Below are 18954 nucleotides of genomic sequence, written 5' to 3'. Positions count from 1 at the left end.
TCTATATCTACATCTATATCTCTATCTACATCTATATCTATTTCTGTATCTACATCTATATCTACATCTCTATCTACATCTATATCTATTTCTGTATCTACATCTATATCTACATCTATATCTATTTCTGTATCTACATCTATATCTACATCTATATCTATATCTACATCTACATCTCTATCTACATCTATATCTATTTCTGTATCTATATCTACATCTCTATCTATCTACATCTATATCTACATCTATATCTACATCTACATCTCTATCTACATCTATATCTATTTCTGTATCTATATCTATTTCTACATCTATATCTCTATCTACATCTATATCTACATCTCTATATCTACATCTACATCTCTATCTACATCTATATCTATTTCTGTATCTACATCTATATCTACATCTATATCTACATCTACATCTCTATCTACATCTATATCTATTTCTGTATCTACATCTATATCTACATCTACATCTCTATCTACATCTATATCTATTTCTGTATCTATATCTATATCTACATCTATATCTCTATCTACATCTATATCTACATCTCTATATCTACATCTATATCTCTATCTACATCTATATCTACATCTCTATCTACATCTATATCTACATCTCTATCTACATCTATATCTACATCTCTATCTACATCTATATCTATTTCTGTATCTACATCTATATCTACATCTATATCTATATCTACATCTACATCTCTATCTACATCTATATCTATTTCTGTATCTATATCTACATCTCTATCTATCTACATCTATATCTACATCTCTATCTACATCTCTATCTACATCTCTATCTACATCTATATCTATTTCTGTATCTACATCTATATCTACATCTATATCTACATCTACATCTCTATCTACATCTATATCTATTTCTGTATCTATATCTACATCTATATCTACATCTCTATCTCTATCTACATCTATATCTACATCTATATCTACATCTATATCTATTTCTGTATCTACATCTATATCTACATCTATATCTATTTCTGTATCTATATCTATATCTACATCTATATCTACATCTCTATCTCTATCTACATCTATATCTACATCTATATCTCTATCTACATCTATATCTACTTCTCTATCTCTATCTACATCTATATCTACATCTCTATCTATATCTACATCTATATCTACTTCTCTATCTCTATCTACATCTATATCTACTTCTCTATCTATATCTACATCTATATCTACATCTCTATCTACATCTATATCTACTTCTCTATCTATATCTACATCTCTATCTACATCTATATCTACATCTCTATCTCTATCTACATCTATATATACAGTGGGGATCGAAAGTTTGTGAACCCCTTGCAGAATCTGTGAAAATGTGGATAATTTTACCAAAATAAGAGAGATCATACAAAATGCATGTTATTTTTATTTAGTACTGTCCTGAGTAAGATATTTTCCATAAAAGATGTTAACATATAGTCCACAAGACAAAAAAATAGCTGAAATTATTAAAATAACCACATTCAAAAGTTTGTGAACTTCAGGAACGTTTGTTTCCTGAAGGAAACACAATGCATTAAGAGCCGGGGGTGAAAAGATCAAGGTAAATTGTACTTCATTTGTCTTCCAGGAAACATGCAAGTATCTTCTGTCGTGTCAGAAGGGCAGTACTAAATGGAAAATATCTTCATCCTGTTCAAAAGTTTTCACCCCCGGCTCTTAATGCATCGTGTTTCCTTCTGGAGCATCAGTGAATGTTTGAACCTTTTTTAATTGTTGTGTTTGAGTCCCTCAATCATCCTCAGCGTGAAAAGATGGATCTCAAAATCATACAGTTACTGCTGGAAAGGGTTCAAATATGCAAAAGATGCTGGAAAACTGAAGATTCTGCAGGACCTGGAGGATTTTTCTGAAGAACAGTGCTCAGTTGAACTGTTCAGAACAAACAAGGGACTCATGAACAACCATCACAAAACAAAAAAACAGTCGTAGATCATCCAGGTAACCACACACAGTATTAAGAACCAAGGGTTCCCAAACTTTTCAATGTGGTTATTTTAATAATTTCAGCTATTTTTTTGTCTTGTGGACTATATGTAAACATCTTTTATGGAAAATATCTTACTCAGGACAGTACTAAATAAAAAATAACATGCATTTTGTATGATCTCTCTTATTTTGGTAAAATTATCCACATTTTCACAGATTCTGCAAGGGGTTCACAAACTTTCGCATGCCACTGTACATCTCTGTCTATATCTCTATCTACATCTATATCTCTATCTACATCTACATCTCTATCTCTATATCAATCTATATCTCTATCTACATCTCTATCTACATCTATATCTCTATCTACATCTCTATCTACACTCACCTAAAGGATTATTAGGAACACCATACTAATACTGCGTTTGACCCCCTTTCGCCTTCAGAACTGCCTTAATTCTACGTGGCATTGATTCAACAAGGTGCTGAAAGCATTCTTTAGAAATGTTGGCCCATATTGATAGGATAGCATCTTGCAGTTGATGGAGATTTGTGGGATGCACATCCAGGGCACGAAGCTCCCGTTCCACCACATCCCAAAGATGCTCTATTGGGTTGAGATCTCGTGACTGTGGGGGCCATTTTAGTACAGTGAACTCATTGTCATGTTCAAGAAACCAATTTGAAATGATTCGAGCTTTGTGACATGGTGCATTATCCTGCTGGAAGTAGCCATCAGAGGATGGGTACATGGTGGTCATAAAGGGATGGACATGGTCAGAAACAATGCTCAGGTAGGCCGTGGCATTTAAACGATGCCCAATTGGCACTAAGGGGCCTAAAGTGTGCCAAGAAAACATCCCCCACACCATTACACCACCACCACCAGCCTGCACAGTAGTAACAAGGCATGATGGATCCATGTTCTCATTCTGTTTACGCCAAATTCTGACTCTACCACCTGAATGTCTCAACAGAAATCGAGACTCATCAGACCAGGCAACATTTTTCCAGTCTTCAACCGTCCAATTTTGGTGAGCTCGTGCAAATTGTAGCCTCTTTTTCCTATTTGTAGTGGAGATGAGTGGTACCCGGTGGGGTCTTCTGCTGCTGTAGCCCATCCGCCTCAAGGTTGTGCGTGTTGTGGCTTCACAAATGCTTTGCTGCATACCTCGGTTGTAACGAGTGGTTATTTCAGTCAAAGTTGCTCTTCTATCAGCTTGAATCAGTCGGCCCATTCTCCTCTGACCTCTAGCATCAACAAGGCATTTTCGCCCACAGGACTGCCGCATACTGGACGTTTTTCCCTTTTCACACCATTCTTTGTAAACCCTAGAAATGGTTGTGCGTGAAAATCCCAGTAACTGAGCAGATTGTGAAATACTCAGACCGGCCCGTCTGGCACCAACAACCATGCCACGCTCAAAATTGCTTAAATCACCTTTCTTTCCCATTCTGGCATTCAGTTTGGAGTTCAGGAGATTGTCTTGACCAGGACCACACCCCTAAATGCATTGAAGCAACTGCCATGTGATTGGTTGATTAGATAATTGCATTAATGAGAAATTGAACAGGTGTTCCTAATAATCCTTTAGGTGAGTGTACATATCAATCTATACAGATCAAACCTTTCATCTGAGCTGCTCTTCTTGTTTCATGAGAACTCTCATGAACTTTTTTGATCCACTTCAGATGTTGACTCCTGTATAGTATATATATTTTCTTGAGTATTTGAATTTCTCTCTCTGTGTGTGTGTGTTTGTGTGAGAGAGAGTGTGTGTGTGTGTCTGTGTGTGTGTATATATTCTACATAGTGTTATATATATTACTTTCTTTTAGTATTCCTGTTATTTATTGATTAAAAGAAATAAAAAAATTTAAACAAATAAAAAAATCAATTTCTTTAAAATACTTTCTTTAAAAAAATGCATGTTTGACAATAAGTCAGAACAGTGAGATAAAAGACAGAATATGGTATACACACACACACACATATATATATAATGTAATTTAAATGGAATAATTACAGTGGATAAACGGCTGTAAATTGTCATATTTCTTTTTTCTTTATCATTAATAATAATTACCTTTTAAATAAAAAAAACTCTTAACATCTAACACAGAAATAATATCACAAATGTCACATTATTCATCACCATGGTTTAGCGCAGAAAAATAACTTCATGATTTTTGTAAGATAAAAGAAGGGGGAATCGTGAGTCAAATATTTCCTGCACAACCATTTGCTAAAATGTCTTTTTCATGAGCTGCAAACCGTATTATTATGCATATTTTGACTAATTTTATTCATATGTCCTTTCTAATGCCATGTTATTTCTTAAGTTTATTTTATTCCTGTGTTAATTGTATTCTGTGTACAGGGAGTTGATATTCCTCATATTCTTACAGCTGTAAATATCTGCTGTTACTGACAGTCATTATCATGAAGGCTGATTCTGTTCTGATTCATCAGGAGTTTAAGCTGATGTACGGGATGCTGTTCTCCATCCGCTCCTTCGTCAGTAAGATGAGTCCACTGGACATGTATCCTTCCTCTCATCAGTGTGTGTGTGTGTGTGTGTGTGTGAAAGAATGTGTGTTTTCTCCTTGACTGAATGCTTCAGGAAAGACGGCTTTCTGGCGTTCCAGACCAGCCGTTATAAGCTGCATTATTATGAAACTCCAACGGGAATCAGACTGGTGATGAATACAGACCTTGGTGTGCCGAACTGCAGAGACACACTTCAGCAGATCTACAGCACTGTAAGACACACACACACACACACACACACTTCAGCAGATCTACAGCACTGTGACACACACACACACACACTTCAGCAGATCTACAGCACTGTAAGACACACACACACACACACACACACACACACTTCAGCAGATCTACAGCACTGTAAGACACACACACACACACACTTCAGCAGATCTACAGCACTGTAAGACACACACACACACACACTTCAGCAGATCTACAGCACTGTAAGACACACACACACACACACACACACACACTTCAGCAGATCTACAGCACTGTAAGACACACACACACACACACTTCAGCAGATCTACAGCACTGTAAGACACACACACACACACACACACACACACACTTCAGCAGATCTACAGCACTGTAAGACACACACACACACACACTTCAGCAGATCTACAGCACTGTAAGACACACACACACACACACACACACTTCAGCAGATCTACAGCACTGTAAGACACACACACACACACTTCAGCAGATCTACAGCACTGTAAGACACACACACACACACACTTCAGCAGATCTACAGCACTGTAAGACACACACACACACACACACACTTCAGCAGATCTACAGCACTGTAAGACACACACACACACACACACACACTTCAGCAGATCTACAGCACTGTAAGACACACACACACACACTTCAGCAGATCTACAGCACTGTGACACACACACACACACACACACACACACACTTCAGCAGATCTACAGCACTGTAAGACACACACACACACACACTTCAGCAGATCTACAGCACTGTAAGACACACACACACACACACACTTCAGCAGATCTACAGCACTGTGACACACACACACACACACACACACACACTTCAGCAGATCTACAGCACTGTAAGACACACACACACACACACTTCAGCAGATCTACAGCACTGTGACACACACACACACACACTTCAGCAGATCTACAGCACTGTGACACACACACACACACACACACTTCAGCAGATCTACAGCACTGTAAGACACACACACACACACACTTCAGCAGATCTACAGCACTGTAAGACACACACACACACACACTTCAGCAGATCTACAGCACTGTGACACACACACACACACACTTCAGCAGATCTACAGCACTGTGACACACACACACACACACACACTTCAGCAGATCTACAGCACTGTAAGACACACACACACACACACTTCAGCAGATCTACAGCACTGTAAGACACACACACACACACACACACACACACACTTCAGCAGATCTACAGCACTGTAAGACACACACACACACACACTTCAGCAGATCTACAGCACTGTGACACACACACACACACACACACACACACTGCAGCAGATCTGCTTTTGAAGAAATCTCATAGTATCGTGCAACAGCGCAAATTCTATCAGCTGCAGTTCTGGTCTCCGTCTCTATGTACTGTACAACACGACATACAGCAGTAGAGTTACTCTGACAGGACACTGCACTTATTCACGATCGCAAAACTACATTATTTGCACACAAGCCTTGCTGGTTAAATGTTTAATTCACGCGCTGGTCTGACCTGCGCTTTTTCTGAGCGCATACACCTGAAGCACGGACACTAAAAATCCTGTCTAACAGCTCCTGATTACTCAACTAACTTATCTTTTGCGCTAATACTGTCAAACACACAAGGTTTACATACAGACTGAGTTGGTTATCTCTAAAATGAAAGTAAATAGTTAAGAGAGAAACGGATGTGTGTCTGTATATTAGATGCGTGCAGCTCTTAAAGGGACAGGACACTAAACATGCTGTCGACTGTCATTAAAGGGATAGTTCACCCTAAAATTTAATTTCTGTCATTATTTACTCAGTCACATGTTTCCCAAACCTCTATTAATTTCTTGTGCTGAACCCAAAAGAAGATATTTTGAAGAATGAGGGTAACCAAACAGTTGCTGGTCCACATTGACTTTGATAGGAAAGAACAATCCTGTGGAAGTCACTGAGGACCAGCAACTGATTGGTTTTCCACCTTCTTCAAAATAGCATTTATGTTCAGCAGAAGAAAGAAACTCATTCAGGTTTAAAACAACTTTTGAGTAAATGATGATATAAAAATAAAACATTATGACAGAATTGACAGACAGATGACAGAATATTTAACAACAAAAAACAAAGAGAAAAAAACCCTCACCATTCTTGACTGAAAACATAATACAGTTGCTTTAATAGGAATCAATCTATATAGAGTTTTATTTTTATATTTGTTCATTTAATTTAATTGAATGCTCTGCTAAATACACCTATTGTACCTGAAAATAAAGCACTGTTTGTTTTATTTGTATATTATGTGTATTTGTAATGTGTATCTTTGTTCTTATTTTTTAATAACAAATATAAAATAATGACAAAGATTTTTATCTTCACCCACTTTGGCCTAAATATCCACCATTCTTTTTTATATTTTGTTACCTTGAAAGGCTTTGTCTTTATAACAGGGAAATTAGTTTGGCTGCACTGCGCAGACAAAACAGTAAAACCAACATGACAAAGAATCGTGATAAAATCGTGAAATCGTGATCTTCCTAAAACAATCGTGATATGATATTTTTGCCATATTGCCCACCCCTAAGACACAGACACACACACACACACACACACACACACACACAGACACACACACACACACACACACACACACACACACACAGACACACACACGCACACACACACACGCACAGACACACACACACACACACACACACACACACACAGACACACACACACACACACACACACACACAGACACACACACACACACACACACAGACACACACACACACACACACACACACACACACAGACACACACACACACACACAGACACACACAGACACACACGCACACACACAGACACACACACGCACAGACACACACACACACACACACACACACACACACACACAGACACACACACACACAGACACACACACACACACACACACACACACACGCACACGCACAGACACGCACACGCACAGACACACACACAGACACACACACACACACAGACACACACACAGACACACACACACACACACACACACACAGACACACACACACACACACAGACACACACATAGAACTCTAGTACTCTCTGTCTTTTCTCTGATAACTGTCTCTGATGGTGTCTGTGTGCAGCTGTATGTGGAGTACATCGTGAAGAACCCGCTGTGTGTGCTGGGCGAGTCTCTCCAGAGCGATCTGTTCAACAGTAAACTGGACTCTTTCATCAGAGCTTTACCGTTCTTCAGCGTCCGCGCCGCCTGATCACAATAAAACATCAGCTTCTATTGATACTCAGCATCTGCTTCCTCTACCACAGTTCTTTTGTTAAATATAACTTTTCATTATTTGAAGACTCACAGAATTGATCAAAATAAATGATTCCTTTTTTATTATTGTATGCGTGTTCTCGCGTGATGGCAATGACTTCAAGTTTCATTTGACTTTTCCATTCATGTTCCTATTTATTGCTGTCAGTTATTGCTGTTTAAAAACATCAGCGTTTGGAGATTTATTGCAGAATAATGTTCAAAAATGAATTTATGTGATGTTTGAAATTAATTAAAGATTAAAAGATTCAGGATAAGTAACATGTTCAAGTCCAAATGATGAAAGCACTATATACAGGAGACTTGAATTGTTTTGAAAACAATGGATATTTTATAATTTTTTTTATAATTTATTTTATTTGTTGATCTTTTCAACAGTGCCAACTGGGGTTCTAAACTATTTTTTGAAGCAAATCACAATAGCCCGTCTATCTTTTGTGTGAAAAGTGACACTGTCTTTCCCATCCTTCCACATACAAAACAAAAGACTTCCTTTCCTTTTCTCCAAACAGTGCTTTGCTATGGGACCATCATGTCCACATGCATAACAGAGTAACCCCTTCTCAATTTACTCTAATCTCCTTGGTCTCTGATGGGAACCATTAATGAATCTAGAACATTCTCCCCTGCCCTGCCAAAGGCAGCAACTGGATTCTGTAGCTTTTAACTTGTTGCATTGAATATTGTGTTATTTTAGAAATGATTTGCTCGTATGGTGCATTTACATCTACATGATGATCAATGGCTTCTTGCATGTGTTAAATCAAGTCAATATTATTTAGTGCTTTTAACAATGCAAATTGTATCAAAGCAGCTTTACATCGGCTTGATATAAATCTGGGTGGCTTTATATCAGCTTTACAGTATTTAGACGGAAATAGTTTGTTGAAATAGTGTCATTCTCCTCTGGCCAGACAAAATCATCAGTTTAAATCTAGACTAAAGCAGAACCAGATTGTGCAAAGGACTCATCTGGTTCCTGTGGTCTTGTCCCGATGGCCGTCTTGGAGACAGGGTCTTCACTGGGGGTCAGTCTCTGGGGTCATCTAGGTGTCCTGCTGTAGAGGTCATCTCTAGGTGCTGATCCACCATCTGATCTGGATACAGTCTGGATCTGGGTGGCTACGGTGACCTCGGAATAAGAAAGAAACAGACTAATATTAGCGTAGATGCCATTCTTCTAACAATGTAACAAGTACATCAGGTGTTTTGGGAAGTGTTCCCGGTTCCGGTTGACCTAATTAATGCAGCCTAACAATCCTTTAACGGATCTGAATTATAGAAATGTGATAGTGTATTATGTGTAAGCCAGGTTAAAGAGATGGGTCTTTAATCTAGATTTAAACTGACAGAGTGTGTCTGCTTCCAGAACAGTGTTAGGTAGATTGTTCCAGAGTTTGGGAGCTAAATAGGAAAACGATCTCCCGTCCGCAGTTGATTTTGATATTCTAGGTTTTATCAAATAGCCAGAGTTTTGAGATCACAGCGGACGTGAAGGACTATAATGCGATAAGAGCTCGCTCAAATACTGAGGAGCCAAACCATTCAGGGCTTTATAGGTAATTAGCAAGATCTTAAAATGTATCCGATGTTTAATAGGGAGCCAGTGCAGTGTTGACAGAACCGGGCTAATGTGGTCATACTTCCTGGTTCTAGTAAGAACTCTAGCTGCTGCATTTTGAACCAGCTGGAGTTTGTTTATTAAACGTGCAGAGCAACCACCCAATAAAGCATTACAATAATCTAGCCTCGAGGTCATGAATGCATGAATTAATGTTTCTGCATTTGACATTGAGAGCATAGGTTGTAACAGAGGCGTAGCCATCATTTCAGAAGTGAGGGGGACGGAGTGTCTAGTGTTATACCTGTTCTTTTTCAGTTAACCCTTGTCTAATTGACAGGTTTTATTTTTAATCATACCTTTCTGCTTAATATGCTTTATGATTATATGATTATATATGATTATAAAACAGAAGGAAAGAAAGAGAGAAAAAGGAAAAAGAAAGAATGAAATACAACAGCTTGTCACTGCAGTACCATTAAAAGCACATCTTTGTACCTTATTTACCCCAAAAAGTTTCATAGTTGTACATTACGGTACATATTGGTACTCTAATGTGCTAATATGCACCTTTTTGAGTATAAGTTACAAAGATGTCCTTATAAGGGTACTATTGTTGACATATTTCAGATTGTATTTTGTGAGTGTTGTATGTAGAGTACATGGCACACAGTAATGGATACTTACACATTCACATACTCCTTTATTCTGTTCTGTTCTATTATACATTAGTCTGATGAGTCTGTTAAAAGAAATATCTTATCATAGACAATGCTGTAAATAATCTTTACCTCTGAAGCGTCACTGAAACTCATTCACTCTCATCTCTGAATTCACTTCTGCATCTGTCTACAGCAAATAAAGCAGTGTTTGAAACATGTACATACAGGGAATAGTGAAATACAGAAGAAAATAACACATTAAGTACACTGCTGGACAATAACCAATCATTTGTATCCTAAATTATCTTTAACACTTTAGAATGATAAACACATATTCACTATTAACTATGACTTTTACTTCAATAAACTCTTCATTTACTGCTTATTAATATCTTGTAAGGTAGTCGTTGTAGTTGTTAAGTTTAGGATTATGGGATGCAGAATATGGTCATGAAGAATACAGAATTAATATGTGCTTAAGTACTAATAAACAACCAATATGCAAGCTAATAATTACCTACTGTAGTTAAAAATGAGAGCTGAGAAGTTATTCATCATACTAATGTTATTTTTTATTTTTCTATATTTGACTAATTATGTGTTTTCTATGATTGGTCCATATATAATCCTACAAAGGCTTGTGTATTATAGACGTTATACAATGTAAAAACAGCCAGGTGTTGAAAGCCACTCTGATTCTGCTCTAACAAACCTAGGCTGACTGTTTCTTGTTCATTCTTGACGACACATAAAAACGTCAAATTAGTGCAATAATGACAGAGCAGCCCTAAATGAAGATCGGTCCTGTATCAGATCAGTGCTTGCAGACTTGATTGAATCACATCAAGTAGAATTGAGTTAAACACGTCACAATGCTGCAAACGCTGTAAAATCTCAGTTCAACATTATCTTTATTTTTATTTGAAGGGTTCTGATAACATGCATAGATGTTAAAATAAAAGACGTTACAAAAGAGTAACGGAAAACTACAATGCAACACTATTCGGATCCCACATGCCAACTGACGCTGCTTGACTTCTTCATGAAGAGTTGAACTCATCTCGACCTCTATGACCTCTAATGAATGATGGACTGTAATTTCTTCCAACTCATAACGTGAAAACCATTACACCAGAATTTAACATGCACATAATTCCTGCAAGCTTAATGTCAGGATGTATCAGTGTTGTTGCAGTCTAGCAATGGGTATGCAAATCAGCATTTCTCAAAGAAAAGTAACTTCCATTTTTTGGGGTCACTTATCAAATGTTTGACTTTCTAAATTGCTAAAAAGAGCAAGGCGGCTTGTATGAAAATTTTCCACGCATCTTTTGCCAGGTTAAAAGTTATACACTACCATGCAAAAGCTTGGAATCATTTTTTTGGGCTATTTTGTGCTATTTCCTTGACTTCCTATTTTACAAAGCTCAACAATCTGTTGCTGCACAACAGAACAATTTTTTTTTTCATTGTGATGGATGACAGAGAATTTGGCCTTTGTGTTCTCATATTCCTGTGAATCATTTACATTACATTTACAATTTATTCATTTAGCTGACGCTTTTATCCAAAGCGACTTACAATTGCTATATATGTCAGAGGTCGCACGCCTCTGGAGCAACTAGGGGTTAAGTGTCTTGCTCAGGGACACATTGGTGTCTCACAGTGGATTCAAACCCGGGTCTCTCACACCAAAGGCATGTGTCTTATCCACTGCGCCATCACCACCCCAGGAAGTCAGGAAGTCATGGCTGGATAATTTCATGCTCCTACTCACCCTTGTGTTCTAAAAAAAAAACAACAATTTAAATAGGAACGAGAAAATATATTTTCAAGAGATTTTACTCATTTCTAGGATTACAAATAATTGTGGCCAATGTGTATTAGAGAACAAAAAAAAGTTAGATTTGTTTTTTCATTTACTTTAATGAAAGATAAGAATAAACGATACAGATATATTTTCAAAATCCTGAGATAAAAATTTTTGGGTGCCAACATAATTGACCAAAACAAATCTCTAAGAAAAGCTGCTTTGTGTAAAATGTTACAAAACCGACAACAGCTGATTGCAATAATTTATACAAGAATTACAAAGATTCCTAGACATTCCTTTAATTTTGACACCTGATGTGTATGGTTTACTTTACAGAAGTCCTCACTTTTTCAGTAACATTTTTTGATGATTGCAGGTTCCCCCTCCCCTACTGCTATTTCCTTGGATTTAAGCTTTTCTTGGTTCAGTCCATGTTTTATAGGCAACCCCTGTTGTGCCAATTCAGAGCGCAGTTAATTTTAAATCAACCAAATTTTGTTCAGGACACCTCAGTCCAGGAGTTAGTAAACTGTACTTGGTCTGAGTTTTAGAAAGCCACTTTAAAAACAGATTAACCATTCTAGATTAAGCCTACTCCTGGCTTAATTTAAACCCTGTCCAGGAAACCTGCCCCAAGTGTTGTAGATGTTCTACAGAAGTGTCGATATTTTACAAAAACAAGACGTTCAAAAACAAGTTTTTATTTGGCTACACAAAATTAGAGCTGATTTCAGCATGTAAATAGACAGGGCCTGAAAAATATTCAGGCTCGGCGGCCTTGGCTCAGGGTGACGTTAGCGGTGGGCTCGGAGTCCTTGGCTCAGGGTGACGTTAGCGGTAGGCTCGGAGTCCTTGGCTCAGGGTGACGTTAGATGCGGGCTCGGTGTCCTGGCTCAGGGTGACGTTAGATGCGGGCTCGGCGTCCTGGCTCAGGGTGACGTTAGACGCGGGCTCGGCGTCCTGGCTCAGGGTGACGTTAGACGCGGGCTCGGCGTCCTGGCTCAGGGTGACGTTAGACGCGGGCTCGGCGTCCTGGCTCAGGGTGACGTTAGACGCGGGCTCGGCGTCCTGGCTCAGGGTGACGTTAGACGCGGGCTCGGCGTCCTGGCTCAGGGTGACGTTAGACGCGGGCTCGGCGTCCTGGCTCAGGGTGACGTTAGACGCGGGCTCGGCGTCCTGGCTCAGGGTGACGTTAGACGCGGGCTCGGCGTCCTGGCTCAGGGTGACGTTAGACGCGGGCTCGGCGTCCTGGCTCAGGGTGACGTTAGACGCGGGCTCGGCGTCCTGGCTCAGGGTGACGTTAGACGCGGGCTCGGCGTCCTGGCTCAGGGTGACGTTAGACGCGGGCTCGGCGTCCTGGCTCAGGGTGACGTTAGACGCGGGCTCGGCGTCCTGGCTCAGGGTGACGTTAGACGCGGGCTCGGCGTCCTGGCTCAGGGTGACGTTAGACGCGGGCTCGGCGTCCTGGCTCAGGGTGACGTTAGACGCGGGCTCGGCGTCCTGGCTCAGGGTGACGTTAGACGCGGGCTCGGCGTCCTGGCTCAGGGTGACGTTAGACGCGGGCTCGGCGTCCTGGCTCAGGGTGACGTTAGACGCGGGCTCGGCGTCCTGGCTCAGGGTGACGTTAGACGCGGGCTCGGCGTCCTGGCTCAGGGTGACGTTAGAGGCGGGCTCGGCGTCCTGGCTCAGGGTGACGTTAGACGCGGGCTCGGCGTCCTGGCTCAGGGTGACGTTAGACGCGGGCTCGGCGTCCTGGCTCAGGGTGACGTTAGACGCGGGCTCGGCGTCCTGGCTCAGGGTGACGTTAGACGCGGGCTCGGCGTCCTGGCTTAGGGGGTTTTGCAGGGTGGCAGAAATAGATGCACCAACCAAGTTATTGCGACCATTCAACAGATTGTCTGTAGAGAGAACAAAGTACATACTAACTCTAAATGCAAAAAAGCATTATACTTAATCAAATTATACCTAGAGTGATGCATAATACTTGGTGTTTCTTAATCTGAAAGAACCTTGTGATGTAAAGAGCCATGTTAAGCTATGGAGCAGTGATGACAAATGAACAAGAAACTTGAGAGGCCAAGTAATAATTACAATATTAACGATTCTCAAATTATTTTTGGCTGTATTATAAAGACTAGTCAGAAATCTTCTAATCGGTAATAGAAAGAACACACACACACATATTGAAATAAACATTAAAAAATTCCTACAACCAAACATAAAAAACTAAATATTAAAACTCACCTTGCCATACCAACTGGTGATAAAGAAACACCAAAAGAGTAAATTTAATTGAGCCCATTCTTTACCACAAATTTAACCACTAAGACAGCCAAACTATGCATATAGTGTCAATCAAACCAGGACTTTTATAGCCAAACAGATAACAATTTGTGCCACCTGGACAGCTCGTTAACTCATTAATACATAATCAGTAAGCACACACAGCTTGAAAATCATTAAACCTGGGCAGAATAAAGAGGTTCACTTTCTGGCCAGAGAATAACTGGCTCCTGACTGACCGTGCATCCCAATTTTCATATTGCTGCCTTCATGTGCTATCGGAATTATCATAAATACAGGTTTCCTAATCAGAAATTGGATGTGAACAGCCTCTCAAGTCTTATTTACTAATGGAAAATTCAGAAGTAATTTTGATACCAGAGTTTCCGAGTTGGGCGGGTCATAAACTTTAAACATGGTGGAAGGGACAACCATTGCTGCTGTCAATGCTGTTCTCACAACAACTACATCCCTTTGTCTTTTCCTTATAGAAATAATTATATTATTTAGCAAGGATGCTTTAAATTGATCAAAAGTGATGATAAAGACTTTATAATGAATGAAGAATTTATAATGTTACATATTTCGATTTCAGATAAATTCTGTTCTTCTGAACTTTCTATTCATCAAAGAAACCTGTAAATAATTTTACTCAGCTGTTTTCAACATAATACTAATAATAAATGTTTTTGAGCAGCAAATAAGAATATGAGAATGATTTCTGAAGGATCATGTGACACTGAAGACTGGAGTAATGATGCTAAAAATTCAGCTTTGAAATCACAGGAGTAAATGACATTTTAAAATGTATTCAAATAGAATATTAAATAGTAAAAAATATTTCAGAATGTTACTGTTTTTGCTGTACTTTGGATCAAATAAATGCAGGCTTGGTGAGCAGAAGAGACTAATTTAAATAAAACATGAAAGATCTTACTGTTCAAAAACTATTGACTGGTAGTGTACAATTAAAAGATAAGGCAGCACTGTAATAATTTCAGACTTTATTTAGATGTTTTGATAGAGTGGGCTCTCCCTCACTCTCTGAGCCTGCTTCTGCCTCATCTTCAATGGAAGTATAAGTATTAGACATTTAATTTAATATTATACAGCATAAATTTAATAAACAGCTCATTTAGAACATTTGTACCTTTTTAACTTTTAGGCCTATTAATATGGTTTTAATAAAATATTATAAATGTGTTAGAATAGTAAAAGTTATTATAGTGGGAAATATACTTAATAGCAAGAATTAAAATGTGACAAACTGCTAAATATTGTAGGGGAATTTACAGTTAAAACCCAAGGACCAGGTATGATAAACAAAGACCAGGAGTCAGAGATTCGATAAATTAAAGAAAGATTTACTGAAGAAATGGTTTGCAGGTTCATCAGCAGAAGTCCGCTTTAACACTCGTCAGCCGCTCTGCTTTACAGTTCAAAATCACCAACAATTATACCCTGACAGAGGTTGCTAATTGCGTCAATGCGTAAGTCATCAAATTTCTGATTGGTTCTAAAACCTAGATAAACTTAGACCATTTTAATTTCTAAGTGGTGCCCGCAGAATAAAATTTTTATACATTTTTATAGACAATCGAATGAGTTTTTGGGGCAGACCCGACCTGTTGAAAAGAGATGGTCTTCATCCTTCCTGGGGTGGTGCCGCTCTTCTCTCTAGAAATATGGCACATAGTCTTAGAGTTCATAGTCTTAGAGTTCGTACTTGACTAACTGGGGCAAGGTCAGGAAGCAGACAGACTGGCTAAACTGACCGTCTGCTAGCCACCTCACGTCACAGAAGTCAGTTAATTCTCAGCACATAGAGACTCTTTCACCTAGATATCACACTATAGAGACTGTGTCTGTTCCCCGAACTAGAAAATACAGAAAACATCCAAACCAAAGTAAGAGTAACAATCTAATTGATGTTCAACAAATAAAAAAACAGATATAATACAGATAAACTAATTATAAAGCTTGGATTATTGAAAATAGTCAAATCTTGAATAAACTTGGATTATTAAATAACACTTTTTGTAAATGATATGATCACTGACCCTAAACTACATGTGCTTTGATTGACAGAAACCTGGCTAAAACTAGATGATTACATTACTTTAAACGAGTCTACCCCCCACGATTACAGTTACAAACATGAACTGCGTCCAAAAGGTAAAGGGGGAGGTGTTGCAATTTATAGCGAAATTTTCAGTATTTCTCAGAGGTCGGGTTTCAAGCAGGGCCGGCGCCAAGGGGGGGCATTCGCGGGCCGTGCCCCCCCAAACGAGTTACTGTGCCCTCCACTTTCCATCCTCTCCCCTCCTTGCTGAACGTGATCGATTGCAAAAACGAAAATGAAACCGATAAAACAGGGCACATAAGAAAGCGATTGCATGCTTTAGCGAGCGTCAGCAACTGCACGCGATCACAGATTGCACGCTTCCCACCCGAACCTCCCCCCGCCACACACACACACATAATGTGATTTGTGCCCCCCCTAGAAATATCAAATGCCCCCCTGATGGAGGTGCCCTGGCGCTGGCTCTGGTTTCAAGTATAATTCATTCGAAGTAATGGTGCTTCATATAACGTTATCCAAAGAAACAATTGTTAGTGATAAATCCCCTGTAATGTTTGTACAGGCTACTGTATACAGGCCACCAGGGCAGCATACAGACTTTATTAAAGAATTTGCTGATTTTCTATCTGAGGTAGTGCTGCCTGCAGATAAAGTCTTAATTGTGGGTGATTTTAATATAAAGGTTGATAATGAAAGAGATTCGTTGGGATCAGCATTTATAGACATTCTAAACTCCATTGGTGTTAAACAATACGTTTCAGGACATAAATAATCTTCCTGACTTATCTCAATTCCTCAGCATATCCAATAGCTCAGAACAACTTGATGATGTCACATAAACTATTGACTCCCTCTTTTCTAGCAGTTTAGATAAGGTTGCTCCTTTACACTTAAGGAAGATTAAGGAAAAGAGTCCAACACCATGGTATAATGAGCACACTCTGGCCCTAAAGAGAGCAGCCCGGAAAATAGAGCGCAGCTGGAGAAAAACAAAATTAGAGGTATTTCGTATTGCTTGGCGGGAAAGTACCCTATCCTACAGAAAAGCATTAAAAACTGCTAGATCTGCTTACTTTACTTATCTTTTATAAGAAAACAAACACAACAAGTATTTATTTAATACAGTGGCTAAATTAACAAAAAAATATAACATCAGCAGGTGCAGACATTGCCCAGCAGCACAGTAGTAATGACTTTATGAACTACTTTACTTCCAAGATCGAAACTATTAGAGATTAAATTGTAACCATGCAGCTCTCAGCCACAGTACCTCATTAGATAGTGCACTATAGATCCCCTGAGGAACAATTCCACTCATTCTCTTCTATTGGAAATGAAGAATTGTATAAACTTGTTAAATCATCAAAACCAACAACCTGTATTTTAGACCCTGTTCCATCTAAGCTCCTAAAAGAGGTACTTCCAGAAGTAATAGATCCTCTTCTGAATATTATTAACTCATCATTGTCATTAGGATATGTCCCAAAAACCTTCAAACTGGTTGTTATTAAGCCTCTCATTAAAAAAAACACTACTTGACCCCAAATAATGAATTAATTACAGACCAATCTCGAATCTCCCTTTTCTGTCAAAGATATTAGAAAAGGTAGTATCATCACAACTATGTTCCTTCTTAGAGAAAAATTATATATGTGATGATTTTCCAGTCAGGTTTTAGACCATATCATAGTACTGAGACTGCTCTCATTAGAGTTACAAATAACCTGCTTTTATCATCTGATCGTGATTGTATCTCTCTATTAGTGCTACTGGATCTTAGCGCCCCGTTTGACACTATTGACCACAAAATTCTTTTAAATAGACGAGAAAATTATGTTGGCATTAGTGGAAGTGCACTGGCATGGTTAAAATCGAACTTGTCTAACCGCCATCAATTTGTAGCAGTAAATGAAAAGGTATCATACCAATCACAAGCGCAGTATGGAGTACCTCAAAGCTCAGTACTTGGCCCCTTACTTTTCACGCTTTACATGTTACCCTTGGGAGATATCATTAGGAAACATGGTGTTAGCTTTCACTGTTATGCTGATGAGACCCAGCTCTATATTTCTTTGTGACCTGATGAAATTTACCAATTTGCAAAACTATGGGAATGTATAGTTGATATCAGAAACTGAATGACTAGCAATTTCTTACGGCTAAATTCTGAAAAAACTGAGGTGTTACTTAATGGACCAAAAACTTTTGCATGTAATAACCTAGATCACTGTTTAATACTTGATGGCTGCTCTGTAAATTCTTTGTCATCAGTTGGGAACCTAGGCGTACTTTTTGATAGCAATCTTTCCATCGAAAAACATGTTTCTGGCATTTGTAAAACTGCATATTTCCATCTTTCATCTAAATTACAACCTATGCTCTCAATGCCAAATGCAG

General features: G+C 38.9%; 1 protein-coding gene across 1 annotated transcript in view; it reads left to right on the top strand.

Annotated features, from left to right (window-relative positions):
• trappc1 (trafficking protein particle complex subunit 1) overlaps positions 1-8566 on the top strand; it is a 9308-nt gene extending 742 nt beyond the window's left edge. The window contains exons 3-5 of the mRNA XM_079403092.1: positions 4471-4541; positions 4622-4760; positions 7962-8566. Coding sequence (XP_079259218.1) covers positions 4471-4541; positions 4622-4760; positions 7962-8090 — 339 coding nt within the window. The 3' untranslated portion in view covers positions 8091-8566. The remainder of the gene's footprint in view (positions 1-4470; positions 4542-4621; positions 4761-7961) is intronic.
• The last annotated feature ends 10388 nt before the right edge of the window (positions 8567-18954 follow it).

This window comes from Barbus barbus, assembly GCF_936440315.1.
Source record: "Barbus barbus genome assembly, chromosome: 41".
In the NCBI taxonomy this organism is placed as follows: domain Eukaryota; kingdom Metazoa; phylum Chordata; class Actinopteri; order Cypriniformes; family Cyprinidae; genus Barbus; species Barbus barbus.
This window is presented reverse-complemented; position numbering and strand designations above follow the sequence as displayed.